The 25,720-nt window shown below is 34.2% G+C and overlaps 2 protein-coding genes across 2 annotated transcripts; one reads left to right on the top strand and one right to left on the bottom strand.

Annotated features, from left to right (window-relative positions):
* The first annotated feature begins 601 nt into the window (after positions 1 to 601).
* Positions 602 to 1,183, top strand: LOC137618477 (paraneoplastic antigen Ma6E-like). The gene has a single exon (XM_068348637.1). It carries the CDS (start codon positions 602 to 604, stop codon positions 1,181 to 1,183), a length of 582 nt encoding a protein of 193 aa, XP_068204738.1.
* Positions 1,184 to 5,127: 3,944 nt separating this feature from the next.
* Positions 5,128 to 7,256, bottom strand: LOC137617888 (protein snail homolog Sna-like). Its single transcript, XM_068347836.1, is given in 3 exon segments — positions 5,128 to 5,860; positions 5,863 to 6,369; positions 7,137 to 7,256. Coding segments are annotated over 3 exon segments (1,170 nt in total). The 5' UTR covers positions 7,222 to 7,256; the 3' UTR covers positions 5,128 to 5,282.
* Positions 7,257 to 25,720: the final 18,464 nt, after the last annotated feature.

Below are 25,720 nucleotides of genomic sequence, written 5' to 3'. Positions count from 1 at the left end.
AGTTGAAATGCCTAAAGTAGAAGAAATGGCCAAAGTAGGGGAAATGGGTAAGTAGGTGAAATGGCTAAACTAGGTGAAATGGGTAAAGTTGATGAAATAGCTAAAGTAGGTGAAATGGGTAAAGTAGATGAAATGGCTGAAGTAGGTGGAATGGCTAAAGTAGATAAAATGGGTAAAGTAGGTGAAATGGGTAAAGTGGATAAATGGGTAAAGTAGGTGAAATAGGTAAAGTAGGTGAAATGGGTGTAGATGAAATGGGTAAAGTGGATAAATGGATAAAGTAGATGAAGTAGGTGAAATTGCTAAAGTAGGTGAAATGGGTATAGATGAAATGGCTAAAGTAGGTGGAATGTGTAAATTAGATGAAATGGGTAAAGTAGATGAAATGTGTAAAGTAGGTGAAATGACTAAAGTAGGTGAAATTGGTAAAGTAGGTGAAATGGCTAAAGTAGGTGGAATGTGTAAATTAGATGAAATGGGTTATGTAGATGAAATGGCTAAAGTAGGTGGAATGTGTAAATTAGAGGAAATGGGTAAAGTAGGTGAAATGGCTAAAGTAGGTGAAATGGCTAAAGTAGGTGGAATGGGTAAATTAGATGAAATGGGTAAAGTAGGTGAAATGGCTAAAGTAGGTGGAATGGGTAAAGTAGATGAAATGTGTAAAGTAGGTGAAATGACTAAAGTAGGTGAAATTGGTAAAGTAGGTGAAATGGCTAAAGTAGGTGATATGGGTAAAGTAGATGAAATTGGTAAAGTAGGTGAAATGGCTAAAGTAGGTGAAATGGGTAAAGTAGATGAAATGGCTAAAGTAGGTGGAATGTGTAAATTAGATGAAATGGGTAAAGTAGGTGAAATGGCTAAAGTAGGTGGAATGGGTAAAGTAGATGAAATGTGTAAAGTAGGTGAAATGACTAAAGTAGGTGAAATTGGTAAAGTAGGTGAAATGGCTAAAGTAGGTGGAATGTGTAATTTAGATGAAATGGGTAAAGTAGGTGAAATGGGTAAAGTAGATGAAATGTGTAAAGTAGGTGAAATGACTAAAGTAGTTGAAATTGTAAAAGTAGGTGAAATGGCTAAAGTAGGTGATATGGGTAAAGTAGATGAAATGGGTAAAGTAGGTGAAATGGCTAAAGTAGGTGAAATGGGTATGGTGGATAAATGGTTAAGGAGAAGAAATGGTTAAAGTAGGTGAAGTGACCAAAGTAGGTGAAATAGGTCAAGTAGGTGAATAGGTAAAGTAGATGAATTGGGTGAAGTAGGTGAAATGGGTAAAGTGGATAAATGGGTAAAGTAGGTGAAATGGGTAAAGTAGGTGAAATGGTTTAAGTAGATAAATGGGTAAAGTAGGTGAAATGGGTAAAGTAGATGAAATAGGTAAAGTGGATAAATGGGTAAAGTAGATGAGAAATGGGTAAAGTAGGTGAAATGGGTAAAGTAGGTGAAATAGGTAAATTGGATAAATGGGTAAAGTTGATGAAATGGGTAAAGTAGATGAAATGGGTAAAGAAGATGAAATAGGTAAAGTGGATAAAAGGGTAAAGTAGATGAAATGGGTAAAGTAGGTGAAATGGGTAAAGTAGATGAAATAGGTAAAGTAGATGAAATGGGTAAAGTAGATGAAATGGGTAAAGTAATTGAAATGGCTAAAGTAGGTGAAATGGCTAGAATAGGGGAAATGGCTAAAATAGATTAAATAGGTAAAGTAAGTGAAATGGCTAGAGTAGGTGAAATGAAAAGTAGATGAAATGTCTAGAGTAGATGAAATGGCTAGAGTAGGTGAAATGGCTTAAGGAGGGGAAATGGCTAAAGTAGGTGAAATTGCTAAAGTAAATGTCCAACTGACTCTCTCTTATACAAATGAAGTGACGATGCTAAAAGAATAAAAAAAAATGGAAGGTTTAATCGGCTGATAAGAATTTCATGCGAGGTACATTGTAGCGCAAACCGAATCGAAATTTTGGAATGGTGATGAAAATAGTTAGAGTTAGTGATCAAATGGGTGTTCGTGTTTTGAGATGGTGAAGACATTTCGAAAGAATGAAGGACTGCGGGATGTTGGAGATAGAGCATGATTCAAAAATTGTTAGGAGTAGTTAATTCGGTAATAGAAGAGGTATTGGAAAGGAAGGGTCTTAGCTAGGAACCACGATAGAAAGTATAAGCAGGCAGTGGATGGCTCAGTCTTTATTGAAGGGTGCGACGTGCTAATAATGAGCATCATGGGTGTAGTTTTTCCAGCCATATTCTGTATGAATGCATTCGTCGAAGTAAATATCCCTTTGTCGTAGAGAGAGAGGAGAGAGAGAGAGAGAGAGAGAGAGAGAGAGAGAGAGAGAGAGAGAGAGAGAGAGAGATGTTTCTATTTATTCTCAGCACAAACATATTGTTTACAGTAATTGATTGTATTCTTAAATGAGCAATTGATTTTGGAAATTTGTATTTTTTTCTATATTGTACATCAATCGGCACACTATTATTATTATTATTATTATTATTATTATTATTATTATTATTATTATTATTGTTGTTGTTGTTGTTGTTGTTGTTGTTATGTGAAAATCAAGGAAACCACAAATGGATAGAGTAAAATAGCCTACTTTCGGAAATGGCAAGGCGATAACGATAAAGAGATTAAGGAACAGATAATTATGGTAAATATTCCCAAATGTTGAGATAATGAATGGTATGTGGTGCTTTGTCATTACACCATAATGCCGTTTACGTAATTTTTTCAATTTACTCGTACTAAGATTAATCTTCAGTTATAATGAGTTGATTCTCTCTCTCTCTCTCTCTCTCTCTCTCTCTCTCTCTCTCTCTCTCTCTCTCTCTCTCTCTCTCTCTCTCCATATTTGATCAGACTTCCCTCTTACATCATAACTTTTGAAAGATATTTTATTACTCAACTGGATTCTTCTCTCTCTCTCTCTCTCTCTCTCTCTCTCTCTCTCTCTCTCTCTCTCTCTCTCTCTCTCTCTCTCTCCATTTTTCTAACGATGATAAATAACTCTGATAGCACATAGAAGTTATATTTCATTAGAGAATACCAGCTATTACTGTACAGTAAGTGTCTGACCTTTGATAATTAATGCGAGGTGTTTTTTTTTTTTTAGTAGTAGTAGTAGTAGTAGTAGTAGTAGTAGTAGTAGTAGTAGTAGTAGTAGTATCCATTTCCTGTTAAGGTACCATGATGTTTCAATGTGGTACCTCAAGCTATCTTTAACCTTGCAATTCTGGAGGGATGACTGTGTCATAGTTATCGATAAGTGCAAGTTAAAGAATTGTTGTAATGCCATTTCAAAGGGTAGTAACCATGGGCATAACGAGTTTCACTTTATTTATTCATTATTTGTGTTAATGTAAAATTCTGTACTTTTTTTTCTATGCATGTGGTCCTTCAGTATTGAGGAAGCTTCCAAAGCAAATTAATGGCCCATTGGCTGGAGTCTTACGACTGTGTCATCATGTTATTAGTCTGAATAATGATAATAATATCTTACATAACTTTCAAGACTTTTTTTTATTCTACAATGTAGTGAGTATGCTTATGCTTACTTACACCTGTTATTTCAATAGTTGTGGACAATAGATTCAAAATTATAATCACTCAATGTTTATGATAGCATAAGTGTACTTTTCCAAAAAAAAAAAAAAAAAAAATTCATTCTGATTAAATTAATTTATAGACATCTTTTGTTACAACCATGAATGAAATTTTTAACTTCTTAAAAAAGACATTGGTTGTGTCTCAGTTATTTGAACAACCAATTGAGTTTCATTGTTGAAAAACCTACTCCTTTTCAAAGGATGTTTTCACCCTCACATTCTTCCTGGGGAGATTTCAACTTGATCCCTTTTCAGGGGCTGTTTTGAACTCTTGAGATGTGTTAAAAAAGTATGATAAGAAAACATCGACCCCGTAGAATAATGGGAAAAATTAAGAAGGAAGAGAGAGAGAGAGAGAGAGAGAGAGAGAGAGAGAGAGAGAGAGAGAGAGAGAGAGAGAGAGAGATTACTACTTATTGGAGATAGTTCGGAGGTAAATAATTTTTTTTTTTCGATAAGTAAGGAAGATTGTTTCATAATTCTTCCAAGTTAGGCACGGAATTTGTGTTTGTCTTTATTTGAAGTTGTTTGCCAAAATAATTCTTGGAATTCAGTATTTATTGGTAAACTTTAGAATATTAATGCTATTTTAATTCGCATATCTTCAGCAAAACCTTGAAATTTAGGATATACAATGCAAGTTGATTTTTTCAAGTACCTTTGTCTGTTGCTTCTTTAAAAAAAAAAAAAAAGAGAGAGAGAGAGAGAGAGAGAGAGAGAGAGAGAGAGAGAGAGAGAGAGAGAGAGAGAGAGAGAGAGAGAGAGACTTGACTCGTACACTGTTTAAAAAACCGTGATTTTAATTAGAAATTCTCCATAGCCTCCTTTTCTCAGCCGTATTTCAGTAATATACTGGCGACCAATAAGTTTAACCCCCCCCCCCTCATTATCTTTTACAATTTGGTTACCGTCATATCACTTCTTAACGTCAATATATCCGTTTCTAAAACGGCGAATGCTTGGCAGCATTTTATTCTAGGAATTTTACCTTTTTTTTTTTTTTACGGCAAATTTTTCAACAGTGTTCTTGTGAGATATTACGTGATTCTTGACTTATTAAATCGTATTTTGTATTTAAGTCTCAACTTAATTCTTTGCCTTGTAAGGAATGGCTTTAGATAAATCAGTAATTTAATGTCATTTATACTTTTCTTTTTTAATAGATATGACAGACAGTTTCTCTTGTAACATCTTATTCAATTCAGCTTTAAGGATTAAGAAATGAAAAGAACCTTTATTGTTAGATAAAATATAGATATTTTATTTTGTACATTGATAAAGTCTTTTATAAGATACCATTAGCTGTACAATAGAGTTTTGAAATAAAAAATGACTAGAAAAGAATTATTTTACGCTCTTAACCATCAACTCATGATTGATTAACCGCTGGATAGTCTGCTCTATGTAGTTCCTGATTGGGAAGTACAGGCTGATGATGATGAGCCTGCAGTCTAGCAGGACAGGAGGCTAATTCGTGATTGATTAACCGCTGGACAGCCTACTTTTGCAACTCTTGCTGGGGAAGTACAGGCTTCTTCTGATGAGCCTGCAGTCTAGCAGGACAGGAGGCTAATTCATGATTGAGTAACCGCTGGACAGCCTGCTCTTGCAACTCTTGCTAGGGAAGTACAGGCTGCTGCTGATGAGCCTGCAATTTAGCATGATAGGAAGCCAATTCATGATTGATTAACCACTGGATAGTCTGCTCTATGCAGTTCCTGATTGGGAAGTACAGGCTGCTGATGATGAGCCTGCAGTCTAGCAGGGCAGGACGCCTCTGCATGTTTATTCAGCAGGGAAACTCTGGAGAAGGTCTTGTGGCAGGTGCTGCAGGCGTACTTCTTGATGTCAGCGTGCGTCTGTAGGTGAGCCCGAAGGTTACTCCTGTCGGCGAAGCATCTGTCACACTGCGAGCACTGGAAGGGCTTCTCCCCCGTGTGGGTTCTGATGTGCCCCTGGAGCAGCCAAGGGCGCGAGAAGGCCTTTCCACACAGGGGACACTTGCAGGGCAGGGTGTGGGTTCGGATGTGCATCTTCAGCGCCCCCAGGGAAGTGTAGACTTTGTCGCAGTGCTTGCAGGCGAAGGACTTGTTCCCCAGTGACACGCAGTGGAGTTGCTTGTGCTTGCTCAGGCCTGAGTAGGTGGAGTAGGACTTCCTGCATTCGTTGCAGGCGTAGCGGGCCTCTCCACGGGCGGCATGTCTTTCCTCGCCTCCAGACGCTGTGTAGGACGCCTCTGATTTCCTTGGCTGTCGGAGTCTCCTGTAACGTCGATTTCGTCCTCGCTCAAAGTCTCTGTGCCTACACCAGAGTCTTCTGACACTGTCGATCCTGGGGAGGCTAAGCGGTCCTCTGAAGGGTGTGGAGATGACACGAGACGGGAGGTCAATACCGAATGGGTTGCAAGGGCGTGATTAGAATGGACGGCTGCTGATGCATGGGCGGGAAGACTTTGGGACATTGGCCACACGACGGGCGTGTGATGGTGCCACAGATCCCCCTGATGCTGTTCGTAATGCTGCTGCTGTTGCTGCTGCTGCACAGCTGTCGTGTGGAAAAGCTTCAAATAGAAATCTGCTAGGGAAGTCATCCTGGGCGGGCTGGGCGGCGTTTGGACTTGTGGGTAGGGAAGGCGACTCGGGTGGGCGGCGATAGGTGAAACTGAGATGCTGCATGCACTCGTGGGCGTTTCGTTTGGGCGGGCGGAATCGTTGTCATTCTGTCGGCGTCTTTTGATACTCAGGTCTTGCGGTTGGTCGTCATCTGGGAAAGAAGAAATAACAGTATGAATAATATGATAATAATAATGATAATAATAATAATAATAATAATAATAATAATAATAATAATAATAATAATAATAATAATAGTCCTACTGAAATTTTATTTCTTTACCAAGCTCATGAATGTTTTTGTGGAAAGGACATTATCAGAACGTTTTGAACTTTATTCTTTTATTTACTACTCCATAACTGTGTTATTATTTTCTTAAAATTTATACAACAAAAATAATATTAGTATTTTCTTAAATTTTTATACAACAAAAGTAGATTTTACTGTTTTTTTTTCTACAACGAAACTGGAAGTAATTTAAAATACTGCATACTATAGCTAATTGTAATCAGCTAGTGCATAAAATATGATTTATTGAACATTAAGATAAAAAGGTGATTGGCTATAAAATTATTGACGTTCTTGTTATTATTGCAAACGTCTTAATTTATTCATGAACATTTTATAATGTTATTCGGGTTTTTAGTAGCTTAAAACTAAACAATTTGGTATTTAAGGCTTAAAGAGTTTTTGTCTTCAATTTAAGTTAGTTTAAAACTAAATTATTTTGGATAGGTAATGCTAAAAGGTTTTCTTCAACCTAAGTTAGTAATCTTGATTATATTTACGAATAATAATACGCTTATATAAGTGTGAAGCAAATTTTCGGTTAATGTAAAACAAACTTTTATAAAGTAGAATTATATCACTCAATTCACAAAATAATTGTTCAAAGTTTCCTTATTTTTAACACTCACCTGTATTGGGGTCGGTCATAAATGACAGCGGTCTTTTTTTGAGGGGACAATGCGAATAATTTTTAAGTCCGGGCAAGTGAGCCATTTCGTAGAAAACAAAATTCAACACTCTCTCACTCGTATTCGATAGCTAACTGAGTATTCCCTGGTCAAAATCTCGTTTTTATACGTCTGGGAGCAGATGCTAAGCATCACAACAAAAGGGGCCAATGGGAAGCGACTTTGGCCTCATCACAGTCGCTCCTAGCCAATGGTGAGAGCCGGAAGCTGCTCGAGGCGGGGAATAGCCCGCCTTTGACCAATCACAAGGCTGTCTGGTAGATAGATGCCACATCGGTAAAAATTTTTATTTTGGACATTATATTTAGTTTTAGAGAAAGTAATATAGTTTACTTTTCATTCATGGTCATTCATAACTAATGAAATTTAATTTAGTTTACGTTTATATGTAAATAAATATGATGTAAGGATTTTATATATTAATGTAAGCTACTCCCCAACATGGAAGTCATCGTACACTTGTATCTTGGCAACCTGTTGAAATAGAAAGGTGTCCCAGAATCGTTAAACTCGCACGTGCTTACATCAGGTAATCAACAAGACTGAGCCCACACATCGACAAATACGTGATCCATAATCATCCCTACAAAGGGACATCCGAGAGACGGGTTTCCTTTGTCGGATGTCAGTAGAGGCAGATGTGCGGAGCCATAAGCTCGCAGATAAAGAGGATGCCTTTCATTAGCTGGGGGTAAGAAAATTTTGAATTTAGTGGTTAGAATTCATTCTGAAATCAATCGGAGGATCTAATTAGTGATAGTTTATATGTATTAACTGTTAGATTGCGAAGTATTCAACTTGTTAATTTTTTTTTCTTACATTTCATGAAATTTGTTCATTTTTTACATTTAATGAAATTTGTTGAAGTTTTTCATTTCACGAAATTGGTTTATTTTTTTACATTTAAAGAAATTGTTTTATTTATTTTTTTTTACATTTCATGAATTTTTGTATGTGAAATCGTTAACCTATTTGAAATCGACTTTAAATTCCATTCATTTAAGTCATCAAAAAAAAATACGATTAAAAAGTAAAAGAGATATTTTTTTTATTATTCATGTGATATATTCATTATTGCTAATTAGTAAGAGGTTATTAGATAGTACTATGTTCATATTCGCTAGTCCCAATAATTTTCGTATATAAAACTGATGTAGCGGTAAGATTAAAGAGTGGTTTCCGTGAGAGAGAGAGAGAGAGAGAGAGAGAGAGAGAGAGAGAGAGAGAGGCTTATCTATAATCACAAGGCATCGTATAATTCTTTGGATCTCATCGGCAAAGTTTCAATTTCATCTGGTATGAGATTACATCACTGTTGATTTTGATAGTTATCTATAAATTATTAATATATGCAGTCATTTATTTTATTTGAAAAAATTAAAATTGCATTGTAGACACTCCAGAAAGACTTCTTTTTTAGATAAATTATTTCATTATTAATCTATACATTTATTTATTCAATTAAAAAAACGGAAACCTGTCACATACGCGTTCATCCCAGTGGCTTATTTCAAAGAATTTTACGTCAATAAACGCGTATACAAACCTCTCATCCCTTAAAATAGGCCTAAATGAACTACAAGACAATCAAGGCCTATTTAAAAGGACTCCTGTTTTTTTAGCTAAGGAAAATACGAATTAATTTTAAAATGTGTTATTGCTTTTAGCTATGCGTAAATTACCTGTTAGATATGAAAATATCTAACTTTGAATTTTTTTTTTTAATTTCATGAAATTTATTCTTTTTTTACATTTCATGAAATTTGTTCATGTTTTTACATTTCCAGAAATTTTTAAATTTTTTACATTTAAAAAAAATAGTTAATTGTTTTACATTGAATGAAATTTGTGAATTTTTTACATTTCAAGGAATTCGTTAATTTTTTTTTCTTTTTTTTTTTTTACTTTCCATGAAATTCGTTAATGTTTTTCTAACATTTCATGAATTTTTGGAATACTTTATCTCAGATTGATAGTGAGGTGTGAGTTTGTTATCATATCTTTGCAATGGATATTCTATCTATTTGTCAAGAGATTCAATTCTTGACGTATGTCAAGTAGACTGACAGACAGGCAGCTAAACGGATATAATATGCATACGTTGTTTAATATTCTACATACTGTGAGAGAGAGAGAGAGAGAGAGAGAGAGAGAGAGAGAGAGAGAGAGAGAGAGAGAGAGATAGTATTTTACTAGAGCGAGTAAATCGCACATTTAACGTGTTTTATTTTGAAGGCTGCTGTTAATGTTATCAGGCTTACTCTTGTATAAGGATTCGAAACTTCCGTTGGGAGATCTCTCTCTCTCTCTCTCTCTCTCTCTCTCTATATATATATATATATATATATGTGTGTGTGTGTGTGTGTGTGTGAAAATATATATATATATATATATATATATATATATATATATATATATATATATATATATATATATATATATATGTGTGTGTGTGTGTGTGTGTGTGTGTGTGTGTATACACTCGTATATATACACAGTATTAACTGTACATATACGGTATCGATAGATTCATGCATAGGTAGATAAATTGATAGATGTAAATATGAATAGAGATACATACATACATAGATGCATATATACCCCATACATACATAGATATGTCTAAGGAGCACTAAACTTAAATCTTGAATTAAATGTCCAAGTAAGATACTGGGCTACTGCCAAATATTCCTCTGGTCGTAATTCCACAGAAATACCTTTGAGTTATTGGATTTGAAAAATCATCCTTTGGCAATATGTTGATGAGTTATTAACATAATTTATTACCTTATCGTTCGAGGAAATGACAGACTTGGACAAAATATATGACCGGATGCTTTTAGAATATGTTGAGTTATTAACAACATTCATTTTCACCCTGTGCAATATGTTGAGTTATTAACATTTTTGCCTTTTCGTTGGAGGAGATGACAGACTTGGACAAAATATATGACTGGATGCTTTTAGAATATGTTGAGTTATTAACAACATTCATTTTCACCCTGTGCAATATGTTGAGTTATTAACATTTTCACCTTTTCGGTGAAAGGAATGACAGACTTGGTTAGAATATGTGACCGGATGCCTTACAATATGTTGTGTTATTAACATCATTAATTTTCACCTTTTATAATATGTTGAGTTATTAACAACATTTTTGCCTTTTCGTTGAAAGGAATGACAGACTTGGATAGAATATGTGACCGGATGTCTTTACAATATGTTGAGTATTAGCAACATTAATTTTCACCTTTTACAATATGTTGAGTTATTAACAACATTTTTGCCTTATCGTTGGAGGAAATGACAGACTTGGATGAATTATATGACCGAATGCCTTTACAATATGTTGAGTTATTAACATCATTAATTTTCACCTTTTACAGTATGTTGGGTTATTAACATTTTTGCCTTTTCGTTGGAGGAAATGACAGACTTGGATGAATTATATGACCGGATGCTTTTAAAGTATGTCAAGTTATTAACAACATTAATTTTTCACCTTTTAGAATATGTTGAGTTATTAACAACATTTTTGCCATATCGTTGGAGGAAATGACAGACTTGGACAAATCATATGATGGGATGCTTTTAAAGTATGTTGAGTCATTAACACCATTTTCACCTTTCACAATATGTTGAGTTATTAACTATTTTTTTCTTTTTTGCTGGAGGAGATGACAGACTTGGATAAAATATGTGACCGGATGCTTTTACAATCTGTTGAGCTATTAACATCATTCATTTTCACCTTTTACAATATGTTGAGTTATTAACAACATTTTTGCCATGTCGTTGGAGGAAATGACAGACTTGGACAAATCATATGACCGGATGCTTTTAAAGTATGTTGAGTCATTAACACCATTTTCACCTTTTACAATATGTTGAGTTATTAACTATTTTTTTTCTTTTTTGCTGGAGGAGATGACAGACTTGGATAAAATATGTGACCGGATGCTTTTACAATTTGTTGAGCTATTAACATCATTCATTTTCACCTTTTACAATATGTTGAGTTATTAACAAAATTTTTGCCTTATCGTTGGAGGAAATGACGGACTTGGACAAATTATATGACTGGATGCTTTTAAAGTATGTTGAGTTATTAACACCATTTTCACCTTTTACAATATGTTGAATTATTAACTATATTTTTCTTTTTTGCCTGGGGAGATAACAGACTTGGATAAAATATGTGACCGGATGCTTTTAAAATCTGTTGAGCTAATAACATCATTCATTTTCACCTTTTACAATATGCTGAGTTATTAACAACATTTTTTCCTTATCGTTGGAGGAAATGACGGACTTGGACAAATTATATGACCAAATGCTTTTAAAGTATGTTGAGTCATTAACACCATTTTCACCTTTTACAATATGTTGAGTTATTAAAAAATTTTTTTTTTTTGCTGGAGGAGATGACAGACTTGGATAAAATATGTGACCGGATGCTTTTACAATCTGTTGAGCTATTAACATCATTCATTTTCACCTTTTACAATATGTTGAGTTATTAACAAAATTTTTGCCTTATCATTGGAGGAAATGACGGACTTGGACAAATTATATGACTGGATGCTTTTAAAGTATGTTGAGTTATTAACAAAATTTTCACCTTTTACAATATGTTGAGTTATTAACAATATTTTTTCTTTTTTGCTGGAGGAGATGACGGACTTGGATAAAATATGTGACCGGATTCTTTTACAATCTGTTGAGTTATTACCATCATTCATTTTCACCTTTTACAATATGTTGAGTTATTAACAACATTAATTTTTACCTTTTACAATATGTTGAGGTATTAACAACTTTTTTGCCTTATCGTTGGAGGAAATGACAGACTTGGATGAATTATATGAGCGCATGCTTTTAAAGTATGTTGAGTTATTAACAACATTTTCACCTCTTATAGAGTCATTAACAATATTTTTGCTTTTTCGCTGGAGGAGATGACAGACTTGGATTAAATATGCGACCGGATGCTTTTACAATCTGTTGAGCTATTAACATCATTAATTTTCACCTTTTACAATATGTTGAGTTATTAACAACATTTTTGCCTTATCGTTGGAGGAAATGACAGACTTGGACAAATTATATGACCGGATGCTTTTGAAGTTTGTTGAGTTATTAACAACATTTTCACCTTTTACAATATGTTGAGTTATTAACAAAATTTTTGCCTTATCGTTGGAGGAAATGGCAGACTTGGACAAATTATATGACCGGATACCTTTAAAGTATGTTGAATTATTAACAACATTTTCACTTTTTACAATATGTTGAGTTATTAACAACATTTTTGCCTTATCGTTGGAGGAAATGACAGACTTGGACGAATCATATGACCGGATGCTTTTAAAGTATGTTGAGTTATTAACAACATTTTCACCTTTTACAATATGTTGAGTTATTAACAATATTTTTTCTTTTTAGCTGGAGGAGATGACAGACTTGGACGAATTATATGACCGGATGCTTTTAAAGTATGTTGAGTTATTAACAACATTTTCACCTTTTACAATATGTTGAGTTATTAACAACATCTTTGCCTTATCGTTGGAGGAAATGACAGAATTGGACAAATTATATGACCGGATGCTTTTAAAGTATGTTGAGTTATTAACAACATTTTCACCTTTTACAATATGTTGAGTTATTAACAATATTTTTTCTTTTTTGCTGGAGGAGATGACAGACGTGGATAAAATATGTGACCGGATGCTTTTAAAAACCCTCGAGATTCTGGTCCTTACTTGGCAAAGCACTATTGCAAGTCATAGACGGTTTTGTCTTTAATTTAAATAGTGTTTGTTGTTGTAACTGCTAGTTGTCATTAGTCATCTAATCTAACAAGTACAATTTAATGATACCTTATTATTATTATTATTGTTATTATTATTGTTGTTGTTGTTGGTATTATTATTATTATTATTATTATTATTATTATTATTATTATTACTTGCTAAACTACAACCCTAGTTAGAAAAGCAAGATGCTATAAGCCCAAGGATACCAACAGTAAAAATAGCCCAGTGAGGAAAGGAAAAAAAGGAAATAAATAAACTACGAGGGAAGTGATGACCAATGAAAATAAAATATGTTAAGAACAGTAACAACATTAAAATAAATCTTTCAAATGTAGAGTATAAGAACTTAAAAAAAAAAAAGAAATTAGATAGAATAGTCTGCCTGTGTGTACCCTCAAGCAAGAGAACTCTACCTCAAGACAGTGGAAGATTATGGTACAGAGGTTATGGCACTACCCGAGGCTAGAGAACAATGGCTTGATTTTGGAGTGTCCATTAGAGGAGCTGCTTGCCGTAGCTAGAGTCTCTCTTCTACCCTTATCTATGTTCAAAAGAATTACTGTATTTTACTGTTTCTCTTAGTTTTTTTTTTTTTTTTTTTTGCCATATTCAGTATGGTTCTTCCGTTACTGAGAACCATTATATTTCCAAAATTTCATTATAAATTGAAATGATTTCTTTCCCATAAATAAGTTTTTATCAAAATTTTGATCTCCAATATTTTCGTTCTATGGCATTTTGCTAGTAGAGATTTTTATTTGGCCGGTACATATTTGGTGCAAATATATATATATATATATATATATATATATATATATATATATATATATATATATATATATATATATATATATATATATATGTTATTACATACATATACATATATATACATATATATATATATATATATATATATATATATATATATATATATATATATCCTTTCACGCTAAGCAACGACTCAGAAACAACAATTTCCCACACATTGCCCAAACTGTCTTGCTATAGTTAGAAAAGAGGTAGGAGCTGGGAGTGGTTGAATCTGTGCGTGTGCGTATATCTATCTAAATATTTCGCCGTCCTTTTTGACAGGTCTCGTACACTAGTCTAGGAATAACGTATCTCGTTGAAAGAAGTGCCACGTATAGTTCATTCACATTTTCATGATCACGCGGATGTGCGCAACAGATTAATGGCCACAGATATATCGTAAATCACTCACAAAGACTCAATGGAAGCTCGGAGTATAGCACGTGCTTCCTCCCGCGATCCTCTTGCAAATCCAAGATCATTCCTCTCTCATAGTTGACGGAAATATCATCATCTCTTTCCGAGTTAAAAAAAAAAAAAATCGATATGGATATTTATATCGATATCGATATCTATATCGATAAATCGATATTTATATTGATGTTGATATAAATAATTAATATCGATATAAAAAAAAGAAAAAAAAAAAAGGAATCTCGAGACGACGGTGACTTGAATATTTTTGAATTGTAAAAAAAAAAGTCGAAAGTTCAGAAACATATTCGTAATTGCTTAGCTTATGTTCGAGACAAAGAGAATCATCTGTGGAATGGTGAAGTGACATGTATGAAAGCTTGACGTACGAGACGCTTAATTTAGAAAAAAAAAAAGTGAATTACGGATATTAAAATCGTATAAGCCCTATTATAGGACGAGAAGAGGTCTTATCAACGTTTAAAGGTCTAAAGGACACTCATGAATGGTAGAGGCAAGGGTCAGTGACAATGCCCTATACTAGAGACTGGCCATATGATCAGGGCCTAAGCCTACTCTCCACGCAAGCAAGGACCAGGGAGGGCCAGGCAATGGCTACTGATGACTCCAGGTAGACCTACAGGGTCCCCCAAACCTCACATCCTTAGCTCACAAGGATAGTGAGGTTGCAAACCCTACAAGAATCTATCGAGTTTGAGCGGGACTCGAAACCCAGTCCGCAGAACGCTAGCAATCTATGTGTGTTATTATTATTATTATTATTATTATTATTATTATTATTATTATTATTGTTACTTGGTAAGCTACAACCCCAGTTGAAAAAGTTGGATGCTACAAGCCCAGGGGCTCTAACAGGGAAAATATCCCAGTGAGGAAGTAAAAAAGGAAAAATAAAGTATTTTAAAAACAGTAACAACATTAAATGTTTTAGACATCTTAAGATTTATCTACTCAATAGAGGCTGGCAGACACAATGACACAGCATCAGAGGAAGAACGGCACATGTAATGGCTGTCTGGACTTCTTTGCGAGTGGATTAACCTTATTAAATCACCTTGTTTCGATTCTTTTACTATTGTCACGAGGAAACAGGCTGGAGCGCGGATGTGAATGAGCCCCCACCCCTCTTTTTTTTTTTTTTTTTTTTTTTTTTTTTTTTTTTTTTTTTTTTTTTTTTTTTAACTGGCACGAGATCCGACCTCAATAAACCCATGAAAACGAGGAGGTTCATCTGTCTTGAGGATTAGAAATTTGTTATTCCATCGGTTTAAGATATTACCGGCGCTGTAGTTAGGAGATGACTCGGCCGAAAATTCTTGAAAGGCCTCGTAGTAAGACGTAGTAACCCCGATGACGAAGGAAATCATGAGTGAAGCCTGAATCTCTCTCTCTCTCTCTCTCTCTCTCTCTCTCTCTCTCTCTCTCTCTCTCTCTCTCTCTCTCTTTTTATGTTGGAGGAAGATGAGGTACTTAGGAATTCCGTTGATATACATAAAAGATGCAAATAACTCGACAAATTAAGTACTGGGTATTCTAAGCGTGTACTCACTATCAAATAAGTCTGACCAAGGATTCCTATCTCTCTCTCTCTCTCTCTCTCTCTCTCTCTCTCTCTCTCTCTCTCTCTCTCTCTCTCTCTCTCTCTCTCTCTCTCTCTCTCGTACACAACCACACATACACATGCACACACACACACACACACATATATATATATATATATATATATATATATATATATATATATATATATATATATATATATATATATATACATACATACATACATACATACACACATACATTGATCAATACCTGATTCAGTTACTGTATGGGCAACCCTCACTATTGGTACGTATAGTATAATCATCCACTGACCATTTAGAGTCACCACCTAATCATTTGTATACGTCCTGTATTTAAAAACAAAGGCAAATCTTTCTAAAATCATTTCTCGAATAGATGAAGTCAAATGATAACCATTCCTCTAACAGATGATAAAAATTGTCAGTCATTCCTTTAACGAACTACAGGGGCACTCATTAGAGCGCAGACCCCTGCCGCGGCAGCTTATTTCTTGACCTTGACCTTGACCTTGACCTTTGATCTTAACGTGTATCAGTTGGCGTGAATTTTCATACACTCAAATATGAACCAAGTTTGAGGTCTTGTGACAACGATGTCCTAACGTATGGCTAATTACGTGAATTGCACATTTTGCTTGACCGTGACCTTGACCTTTGACCTTTGACCTTGACCTTCCAAAATTTATTCATTTTCAGCTTTTTACATAACAGTTAATCCATGCAAGTTTCATTAGTCTACGATTAAAATTGTGGCCAGGAAGCAGTTCACAAACAAACACAAACAAGGGAAAGCATAACCTCCTTTCAACTTCGTTGGCGGAGGTAATAATTTGAAATAAGTCATTTGTGTAATAGATGAAATCAAATGGCAGTCGTTCCCCCAAGAGAGGAAGGCAAATGGCAGTCACTTCTTTAACAAATGACGTCAAATGGCAGTCATTTGTCTGAAAGAGGAAATCAAATGGGAGGCAGTCTTCTAACTTGATGTTACATGACTGTCATTTTCTTAACAGGTAAAGTCAAATAGCAGTCAGTCTTCTGACAGAGGAAGTCACAGTCAGTCCTCCAACGGACCCAGTGTATCCCCTAACCAGTTTAACGGGTAAAGTCAAAAGACGGTTATTCATCTATGGTTAAAGCCAAACGGACAGTCTGAGTGTTAATCTTTTAATGGACAAGGTCAAATGACAGTTAATCTCCTAATGGACAAATTCCAATGACAGTGAATCTTCTAATGGACACAGTTAAGTGACAGTTAATCTTTTAACGGACAAGGTCAAATGGCAGTTAATCATCTAACGGACAAAGTCCCATGACAGTGAGTCTTCTAACGGACAAAGATAAATGACAGTTAATCTTTTAACGGACAAGGTCAAATGACAGTTAATCTTCTAACGAACAAAGTCCAATGACAGTGAGTCTTCTAACAGACAAAGTTAAATGACAGTTAATCTTTTAAAGGACAAGGTCAAATGACAGTTAATCTTCTAACGACCAAAGTCCAATGACAGTGAGTTTTCTAACGGACACAGTTAAATGACAGTTAATCTTTTAACGGACAAGGTCAAATGACAGTTAATCTCCTAATGGATAAATTCCAATGACAGTGAATCTTCTAATGGACACAGTTAAGTGACAGTTAATCTTTTAACGGACAAGGTCAAATGACAGTTAATCATCTAACGGACAAAGTCCAGTGACAGTGAGTCTTCTAATGGACAAAGTTAAATGACAGTTAATCTTTTAACGGACAAGGTCAAATGACAGTTAATATTCCAACGGACAAAGTCCATGACAGTGAATCTTCTAACGGACAAAGATAAATGACAGTTAATCTTTTAATGGACTAGGTCAAATGACAGTTAATCCCCTAACGGAGAAAGTCCAGTGACAGTGAGTCTTCTAAGGGACAAAGTTAAATGACAGTTAATCTTTTAACGGACAAAGTCCAATGACAGTGAATCTTCTAACGGACAAAGTTAAATGACAGTTAATGTTTTAACGAACAAGGTCAAATGACAGTTAATCTCCTAACGGACAAAGTCCAATGACTGTGAATCTTCTAACGGACAAAGTTAAATGACAGTTAATGTTTTAGCGGACAAGGTCAAATGATAGTTAATCTCCTAACGGACAAAGTCCAATGACTGTGAATCTTCTAACGGACAAAGTTAAATGACAGTTAATGTTTTAATGGACAAGGTCAAATGACAGTTAATCTCCTAATGGACAAATTCCAATGACAGTGAATCTTCTAATGGACACAGTTAAGTGACAGTTAATCTTTTAACGGACAAGGTCAAATGGCAGTTAATCATCTAACGGACAAAGTCCCATGACAGTGAGTCTTCTAACGGACAAAGATAAATGACAGTTAATCTTTTAACGGACAAGGTCAAATGACAGTTAATCTTCTAACGAACAAAGTCCAATGACAGTGAGTCTTCTAACAGACAAAGTTAAATGACAGTTAATCTTTTAAAGGACTAGGTCAAATGACAGTTAATCTTCTAACGACCAAAGTCCAATGACAGTGAGTTTTCTAACGGACACAGTTAAATGACAGTTAATCTTTTAACGGACAAGGTCAAATGACAGTTAATCTCCTAATGGATAAATTCCAATGACAGTGAATCTTCTAATGGACACAGTTAAGTGACAGTTAATCTTTTAACGGACAAGGTCAAATGACAGTTAATCATCTAACGGACAAAGTCCAGTGACAGTGAGTCTTCTAATGGACAAAGTTAAATGACAGTTAATCTTTTAACGGACAAGGTCAAATGACAGTTAATATTCCAACGGACAAAGTCCATGACAGTGAATCTTCTAACGGACAAAGTTAAATGACAGTTAATCTTTTAATGGACTAGGTCAAATGACAGTTAATCCCCTAACGGAGAAAGTCCAGTGACAGTGAGTCTTCTAAGGGACAAAGTTAAATGACAGTTAATCTTTTAACGGACAAAGTCCAATGACAGTGAATCTTCTAACGGACAAAGTTAAATGACAGTTAATGTTTTAACGAACAAGGTCAAATGACAGTTAATCTCCTAACGGACAAAGTCCAATGACTGTGAATCTTCTAACGGACAAAGTTAAATGACAGTTAATGTTTTAGCGGACAAGGTCAAATGATAGTTAATCTCCTAACGGACAAAGTCCAATGACTGTGAATCTTCTAACGGACAAAGTTAAATGACAGTTAATGTTTTAACGAACAAGGTCAAATGACAGTTAATCTCCTAACGGACAAAGTCTAATGCCAGTGAATTTTCCAACGGACAAAGTTAAATGGCATTTAATCTTTTAACGGACAAAGTCAAATGACAGTGAATCTCCTAACGGACAAACTGTCTGGTTACGGCTTATTTTTCATTTACCTACAGATACACCAAATAGTTTGGCCCATTGTTTTCACATTCTCCTCTGTCCTCATACACCTGACAATACTGAGATTACCAAACAATTCTTCTTCGCTCAATGGGTTAACTACTGCACTGTAATAAGTTCAGTAGCTACTTTCCTCTTGGTAAGGGTAGAAGAGACTCTTTAGCTATGGTTAATAGCTCTTCTAGGAGAAGGACACTCCAGAATCAAACCATTGTTCTCTAGGCTTGGGTAGTGCCATAACCTCTGTACCATGGTCTTCCACTGTCTTGGATTAGAGTTCTCTTGCTTGATGGCACACTCGGGCACATTATCGTGTTTCTCTCCCCCCCTTTTTTTAAAGTTTTTATAGTTTATATATGAAAGATTTATTTTAATGCTGTTAGTATACGTTAAATATTTTATTTTGATTGTTCATTACTTCTCTTGTAGTTTGTTTATTTACTTGTTTCCTTTCCTCCTTGGGCTATTTTTCCCTGTTTGAGCCGTTGGGTTTATAGCATCCTGCTTTTCCAACTAGGGTTGTAGCTAAGCTAATAATAATAATAATAATAATAATAATAATAATAATAATAAATAATTAATGATTAATAATTGATAGTAATAATAATAATAATAATGATAATAATAATAATAATAACAACAAAAAGTTGAAAGAGTAGTAGGTTGGCCAGGGCACCAGCCACCCGTTGAGATACTACCGCTAGAGAGTTATGGGGTCTTTTGACTGGCCAGACAGTACTACATTGGATCCTCCTCTCTGGTTACGGTTCATTTTCCCTTTGCCTACATACACACTGAATAGTCTGGCATATTCTTTACATATTCTCCTCTATCCTCATACACCTGACAACACAGATTACCAAACAATTCTTCATCACCCAAGGGGTTACTGCGCTGTAATTGTTCAGTGCCACTTTCCTCTTGGTAAGGGTAGAAGAGACTCTTTAGCTATGGTAAGCAGCTCTTCTAGGAGAAGGACACTCGAAAATCAAACCACTGTTCTCTAGTCTTGGGTAGTGCCATAGCCTCTGTACCATGGCCTTTCACTGTCTTGGGTTAGAGTTCTCTTGCTTGAGGGTACACTCGAGCACACTCTCCTATCTTATTTCTCTTCCTCTTGTTTTGTTAAAGTTTTTATAGTTTATATAGGAGATATTTATTGTTGTTACTCTTCTTAGAATATTTTATTTTCCTTTTTTCCTTTCCGCACTGAGCTATTTTCCCTGTTGGAGCCCCTGGGCTTATAGCATACTGCTTTTCCAACTAGGGTTGTAGCTTAGTAAGTAAGTAATAATAATAATAATAATAATAATACTGTAATAGAATAAAACTTTGTGAAGAACCTCAAGGACTATTTCCATATTAATGTAGCAAGTTATTTCTAATCTTAAAAACTTTCTGATTATCTAAAGATAATTGGTTAGGATTGGCATTAGGTAAAGGAATATATATATATATATATATATATATATATATATATATATATATATATATATATATATATATATATATATATATATATATATATATACATATATATATACATATATATAATGTGTGTGTGTGTTCACGCGCTTGCGGGCTTACCTTTAGATCCTGCAAATTCTGCCATTCCTGTTTTATTTATATTGTTATGAAAGCCGGTAAAATCAATTTCAGTCACAACCTAGTCGGTCTTAAAAGACCGTATTGGGTAATAAAAATATAAATCCAGGCTCATCCTTTAAAATCAGAATACATCTGATTATAAATATATTTTCCAGAAATTTTCCTCAACAGAATGTTTCTCAAAAGAGAGAGAGAGAGAGAGAGAGAGAGAGAGAGAGAGAGAGAGAGAGAGAGAGAGAGAGAGAGAGAGCTTTGTCTCTGTAGCGGACGTGGAAGTTTTTGGAAATCAGTAATTATTCCTTTCTATAATGATTTTGAGCATAGTGAAGCCTCTTCGCTGTTTTTGTGACATAGGATCAATAGATTATATGAATGAATGTTAAATTGTTGATAGTGATATAAAAATTGCTGAAACCTATTACCCAGTTATTGATTTAGAGTTTTGATACAAGAGTCAGTTAAACTTTTTCTTGTTACTCAAACCTTTTCGCTTCTCAGTGATATTGACGGCGAAGACACATTTCCTCCATGTAGGCTACTGACATTGATGTTCTGTTTGACTTTAGTCTAATTATTTGGGGGCCAAGATGTTTATTTTCCTGTTAGTGCGTGAAACTCATCTTTCTGTTGTTTAGGGTTGGGGTGATCTATTTGGTAACGTCCCTGACTAGTGATCGTTAGACTGTGGTTCGGGTCCCGCTCAAACTCGTTAGTTTCTTTACAGGCTGCAACCTCACCATCCTCGTGTGAGCTAAGGTTAGACGGTTTTGGGGAGCCTATATGTTTACCCAACGAGTCATCAGCAGCCATTGACTGCCCCAACCTGGTTCTAGCTTGGATGGAGATGAGCCTTGGGCGCTGATCATATGTATATACGATCAGTCTTTAGGGCATTGCCCTGTGCTAGGGCAATGTCACTGTCCCTTGCCTCTGCTATTCATGAGTAGCCTTTAAAGGCTTTACGGTGGGGGCAGGGGTTTGAAACTTGTACTCCATATAGTATTATGGAATTATGTTGACCTTCTCTCCCATAGCAAAAACTTGAACTTAAAAAATCTGGAGAAGTCAATGGACACAAGATTTTTTTTCAAATGGTGAAACTGACATCAATGGGCTCCAATGGACCGAGCAATAAAAAAAAACATCCTGAAGATATTCAATTAAGAGAAAATCGATATATGTGAAGGTTGGATTTACAGGTTATAGATGGTCTGAAACTCAAAAAAGTTTATTTGTCTAACAGAGACCAATTTTTCTTTAGGAATTCATAAAAACGCAATTTTAAGACTCAATACGCAAGATTCTAGAACGCAGGCTTTAATAAATCAAGATAAGTAAAAAAATAAAACACGAGCAGAAGTGTTTGATCATTAAGTTCGGTAATTTAAATGTTCATAGTATGATAATCATGTGGAAAAACAGGCTATGCAGAAGACGAAGCTTAGCTGCTGCTAGTATAATGGCTTCAGAAGGTTTTCTAAGAAAGTATATGGTTTCAAGAAAACAAACTTTCTAGTTTTTAATTTCGTCAAAGAAGTTGGAAGGAGGTTATGTTTTCGCCCCTGTTTGTGTTTTTAATTTGTGCGTGTGTGTTTATTTGTGAGCAGTTTCCTAGCCACAATTTTATTCGTAGAGTAATGAAATTTGCAGGGATTAACTGGTATGTAAAAAGCTGGAAATGATTCAATTTTGGAAAGTCAAAGGACAATATCGCAGCAAAGATCAAGGTCACGGACAGAGGTCAAGGTCACTGTCAAGCAAAATGTTTAATTCACGTAACCAGCCATAGGTTTAGACATCGTTGTCACAGAGACTTCAAACTTGGTTCATATTTGAATGTATGAAAATCCACGCCAATTAATACTTGATAAGTCAAAGGACAAGGTCAAGCAAAAGGTTTAGAAATGAGCTGCCGCTGGGGAGGTCTGCACTCAACTGAGTGCCCCTCTAGTTATATCTGTTCTCATAGAGGTCTGTTGTCTAGTAATTAGAAAAAAAGGTCTAAGCAGTAGTGTTTACAATTATTGACTCCCTAAACGTCTTTCATGTTTCGAGGTTTAAAGAATATTGATTTTAGTAAAAAGTAATCCTAGAACACAATAGATTAATTTTAGCTGGTATTATTCTTTTGATAAAAAGCAAGAACGTTTTGCATCATATACTTTCATGCTTAAACACAAGCAACAGTAGATGAATGATTCAGAGTAAAAGCACAACGAAGTTCAAACTTGCAGAGAGAGAGAGAGAGAGAGAGAGAGAGAGAGAGAGAGAGAGAGAGAGAGAGAGAGAGAGAGAGAGAGAGAGAGAGAGCATTGGGCCGTAATCCCCAAATTCCATATATCTATCCATGCAGTTAGTGTACTACTCGTTTCAAAGAGTCAACATACACATTCCATAGATATTTTGAGATGGTTCTGTCTGAACCAGAGGTGAATTGTTTCCTATATTGAAAATCTTAGGAATGATGTTACTGGTGATGTTATGTTCTTTATGTTTATTCCTTATATTGATAGTGAAATTCTATTTTAATGTATTTTACGTAATTCTCCAACTTATATGTCAGTTATGTATTTAGGCTTTTATGTGCATATGATTATGTTTATTTTATTTTACTATATATTTCTTTTTCTCTTGGTTCAATTACATTTTTCATATTCACTTAAATCAAGAATTCTTTTACGTGGATGTTGGCTCAGCTGTATGAGGTACTTTAGTTGTTTCATAGAAATGTGATGAATTTGAACTAAATATATTTTTTATACTACCGCTTATAGTGATAATTGTTTTGTAAAAAAAGTAAATCTACTCTCAAGAACTGTTTTAATGCTGATCTGGCTGACAAGACTTTTTATAGTTTGTATATGAAATATGTTTTAATGTTAATTTTTTTTAATATCTTATTTTAATTGTCCGTTACTTCTTGATTTATTTCTTTATTTCCTTTCCTCACTGGGCTATTTTTCCCTGTTAGAGCCCTTTGGCTTATAGCATCTTTTTTTTCCAACTATGGTTATAGCTTAGCTAGTAATAATAATAATAATAATAATAATAATAATAATAATAATAATAATAATAATAATAATAATAAAGTCTTTTACAAAGGCCTTCAACAAATATTAGCCCGAAGAGGCACTTTGCTATAAGGAGGTAAGCCTCTAAGTAATTACTAATAATGTACATCGTTCTTTGGCATTTTGCTCCATATTTTTATAGCACATTATTGTGTTTATTATAGGTTAGTAAATAATAGTAATAATAATATGATAAGGATGAAAATATTTTCTTACCCCATATATTTAGGACATATTTTGGTGCTTTAGTTACGTTGTTAAATGATAGTAATGATAATGATAGTAATAAAAAAGAAAATATTACACCATATTTTTACGACATATTGTGGTGTTTTATTTACGTAGGCAAATGATACTAATGATAATGATAGTGATGAAAATTTTTGACGCCATATTTTTACGTCATATTGTGGTGTTTTATTTACGTTGGTACTTAATAGTAATTCTAATAACAAAGATGAAAATCATCATCATCATAACAGTAATACGCCAGTTATATTGTTTGGAACAAATGAAAGTACCTATTTTCCAAGTTTGGAACAAATGAAAGTACCTATTTTCCAAGTTTGGAACAAATGAAAGTACCTATTTTCCAAGTTTGAAACAAATGAAAGTACCTATTTTCCAAGTTTGGAACAAATGAAAGTACCTATTTTCCAAGTTTGGAACAAATGAAAGTACATATTTTCCAAGTTTGAAACAAATGAAAGTACCTATTTTCCAAGTTTGGAACAAATGAAAGTACATATTTTCCAAGTTTGAAACAAATGAAAGTACCTATTTTCCAAGTTTGAAACAAATGAAAGTACCTATATTCGAAGTTAGAAATTTGTGGGTCCTGGAAATATGAATCATGTCAGAAATTTCGGTTTCGTATGAAGTTCCCACGCCTTGCCTACGGTCACACGAACACACGTCTTGTGGAATTCTTAGCATCTTGTTAAAATGGTAATAAACAGTTGTTACTCCAATATGAAAGAGACTTGTTACTCGATATGGGAATTTGGCGACAAGGTGTTTGTTGGGAGATGCCAGAGAAGGGTTGGTGCCACTCCATACGTCTTAGATTATTTTTATTGTTTTTTTTTTTATTATTGTTGTTGGTTTTGTTATTATTATTATTATTATTATTATTATTATTATTATTATTATTATTATTATTATTATTATTGTTGCTGTTCTTATTAGTTGGCTAAGCTATAACCCTAGTTGGAAATGCAGGATGCTATAAGCCCAAGAGCTCCAACAGGGAAAATAGCCCAGTGAGGAAAGTAAATAAAGAAATAAACTGCAAGGAAAGTAATGAACTAGTAAAGTAAAATATTTTAAGAACAGTAACAACATTAAAATAAATCTTGTATATTTAAACTATAAACATTAAAAAAAAAATTAGGGAAAAATAGCGCAGTGAGGAAAGGAAATAATGAAATAAATAAACTGCAAGAAAAGTAATGATAAATCAAAGTAGAATATTTTAAGAACTGTAACAACATTAAAATAAATCTTGAATATTTAAATTATAAACGTTTAGAAAAATAACTGGGAAAAATAGCCCAGTGAGGAAAGGAAATTCCGAAATAAATAAACTACAAAAAAAGTAATGAACAGTTAAAATAAAATATTTTAAGAACAATAACAACATTAAAATAAATCTTGTATACTTGAACTATAAGCATTAAAAAAAAAACGGAAAAAATAGCCCAGTGAGGAAAGGAAATCAAGAAAGAAATAAACTACAAGAAAAGTAATGAACAATTAAAGTAAAATATTTTAAGAATACTAACAATATTAAAATAAAAGTCATA

Source organism: Palaemon carinicauda, chromosome 24 (assembly GCF_036898095.1).
Source record: "Palaemon carinicauda isolate YSFRI2023 chromosome 24, ASM3689809v2, whole genome shotgun sequence".
In the NCBI taxonomy this organism is placed as follows: Eukaryota; Metazoa; Arthropoda; class Malacostraca; order Decapoda; family Palaemonidae; genus Palaemon; species Palaemon carinicauda.
The sequence above is the reverse complement of the archived record's forward strand: the minus strand, read 5'-3'. Positions and strand labels throughout refer to the sequence as shown.

Coding starts and splice junctions, on each gene's coding strand:
- LOC137618477 (XM_068348637.1), top strand. CDS start 602: ATGGGTAAAGTAGGTGAAATGGCTAAAGTAGGTGGAATGGGTAAAGTA.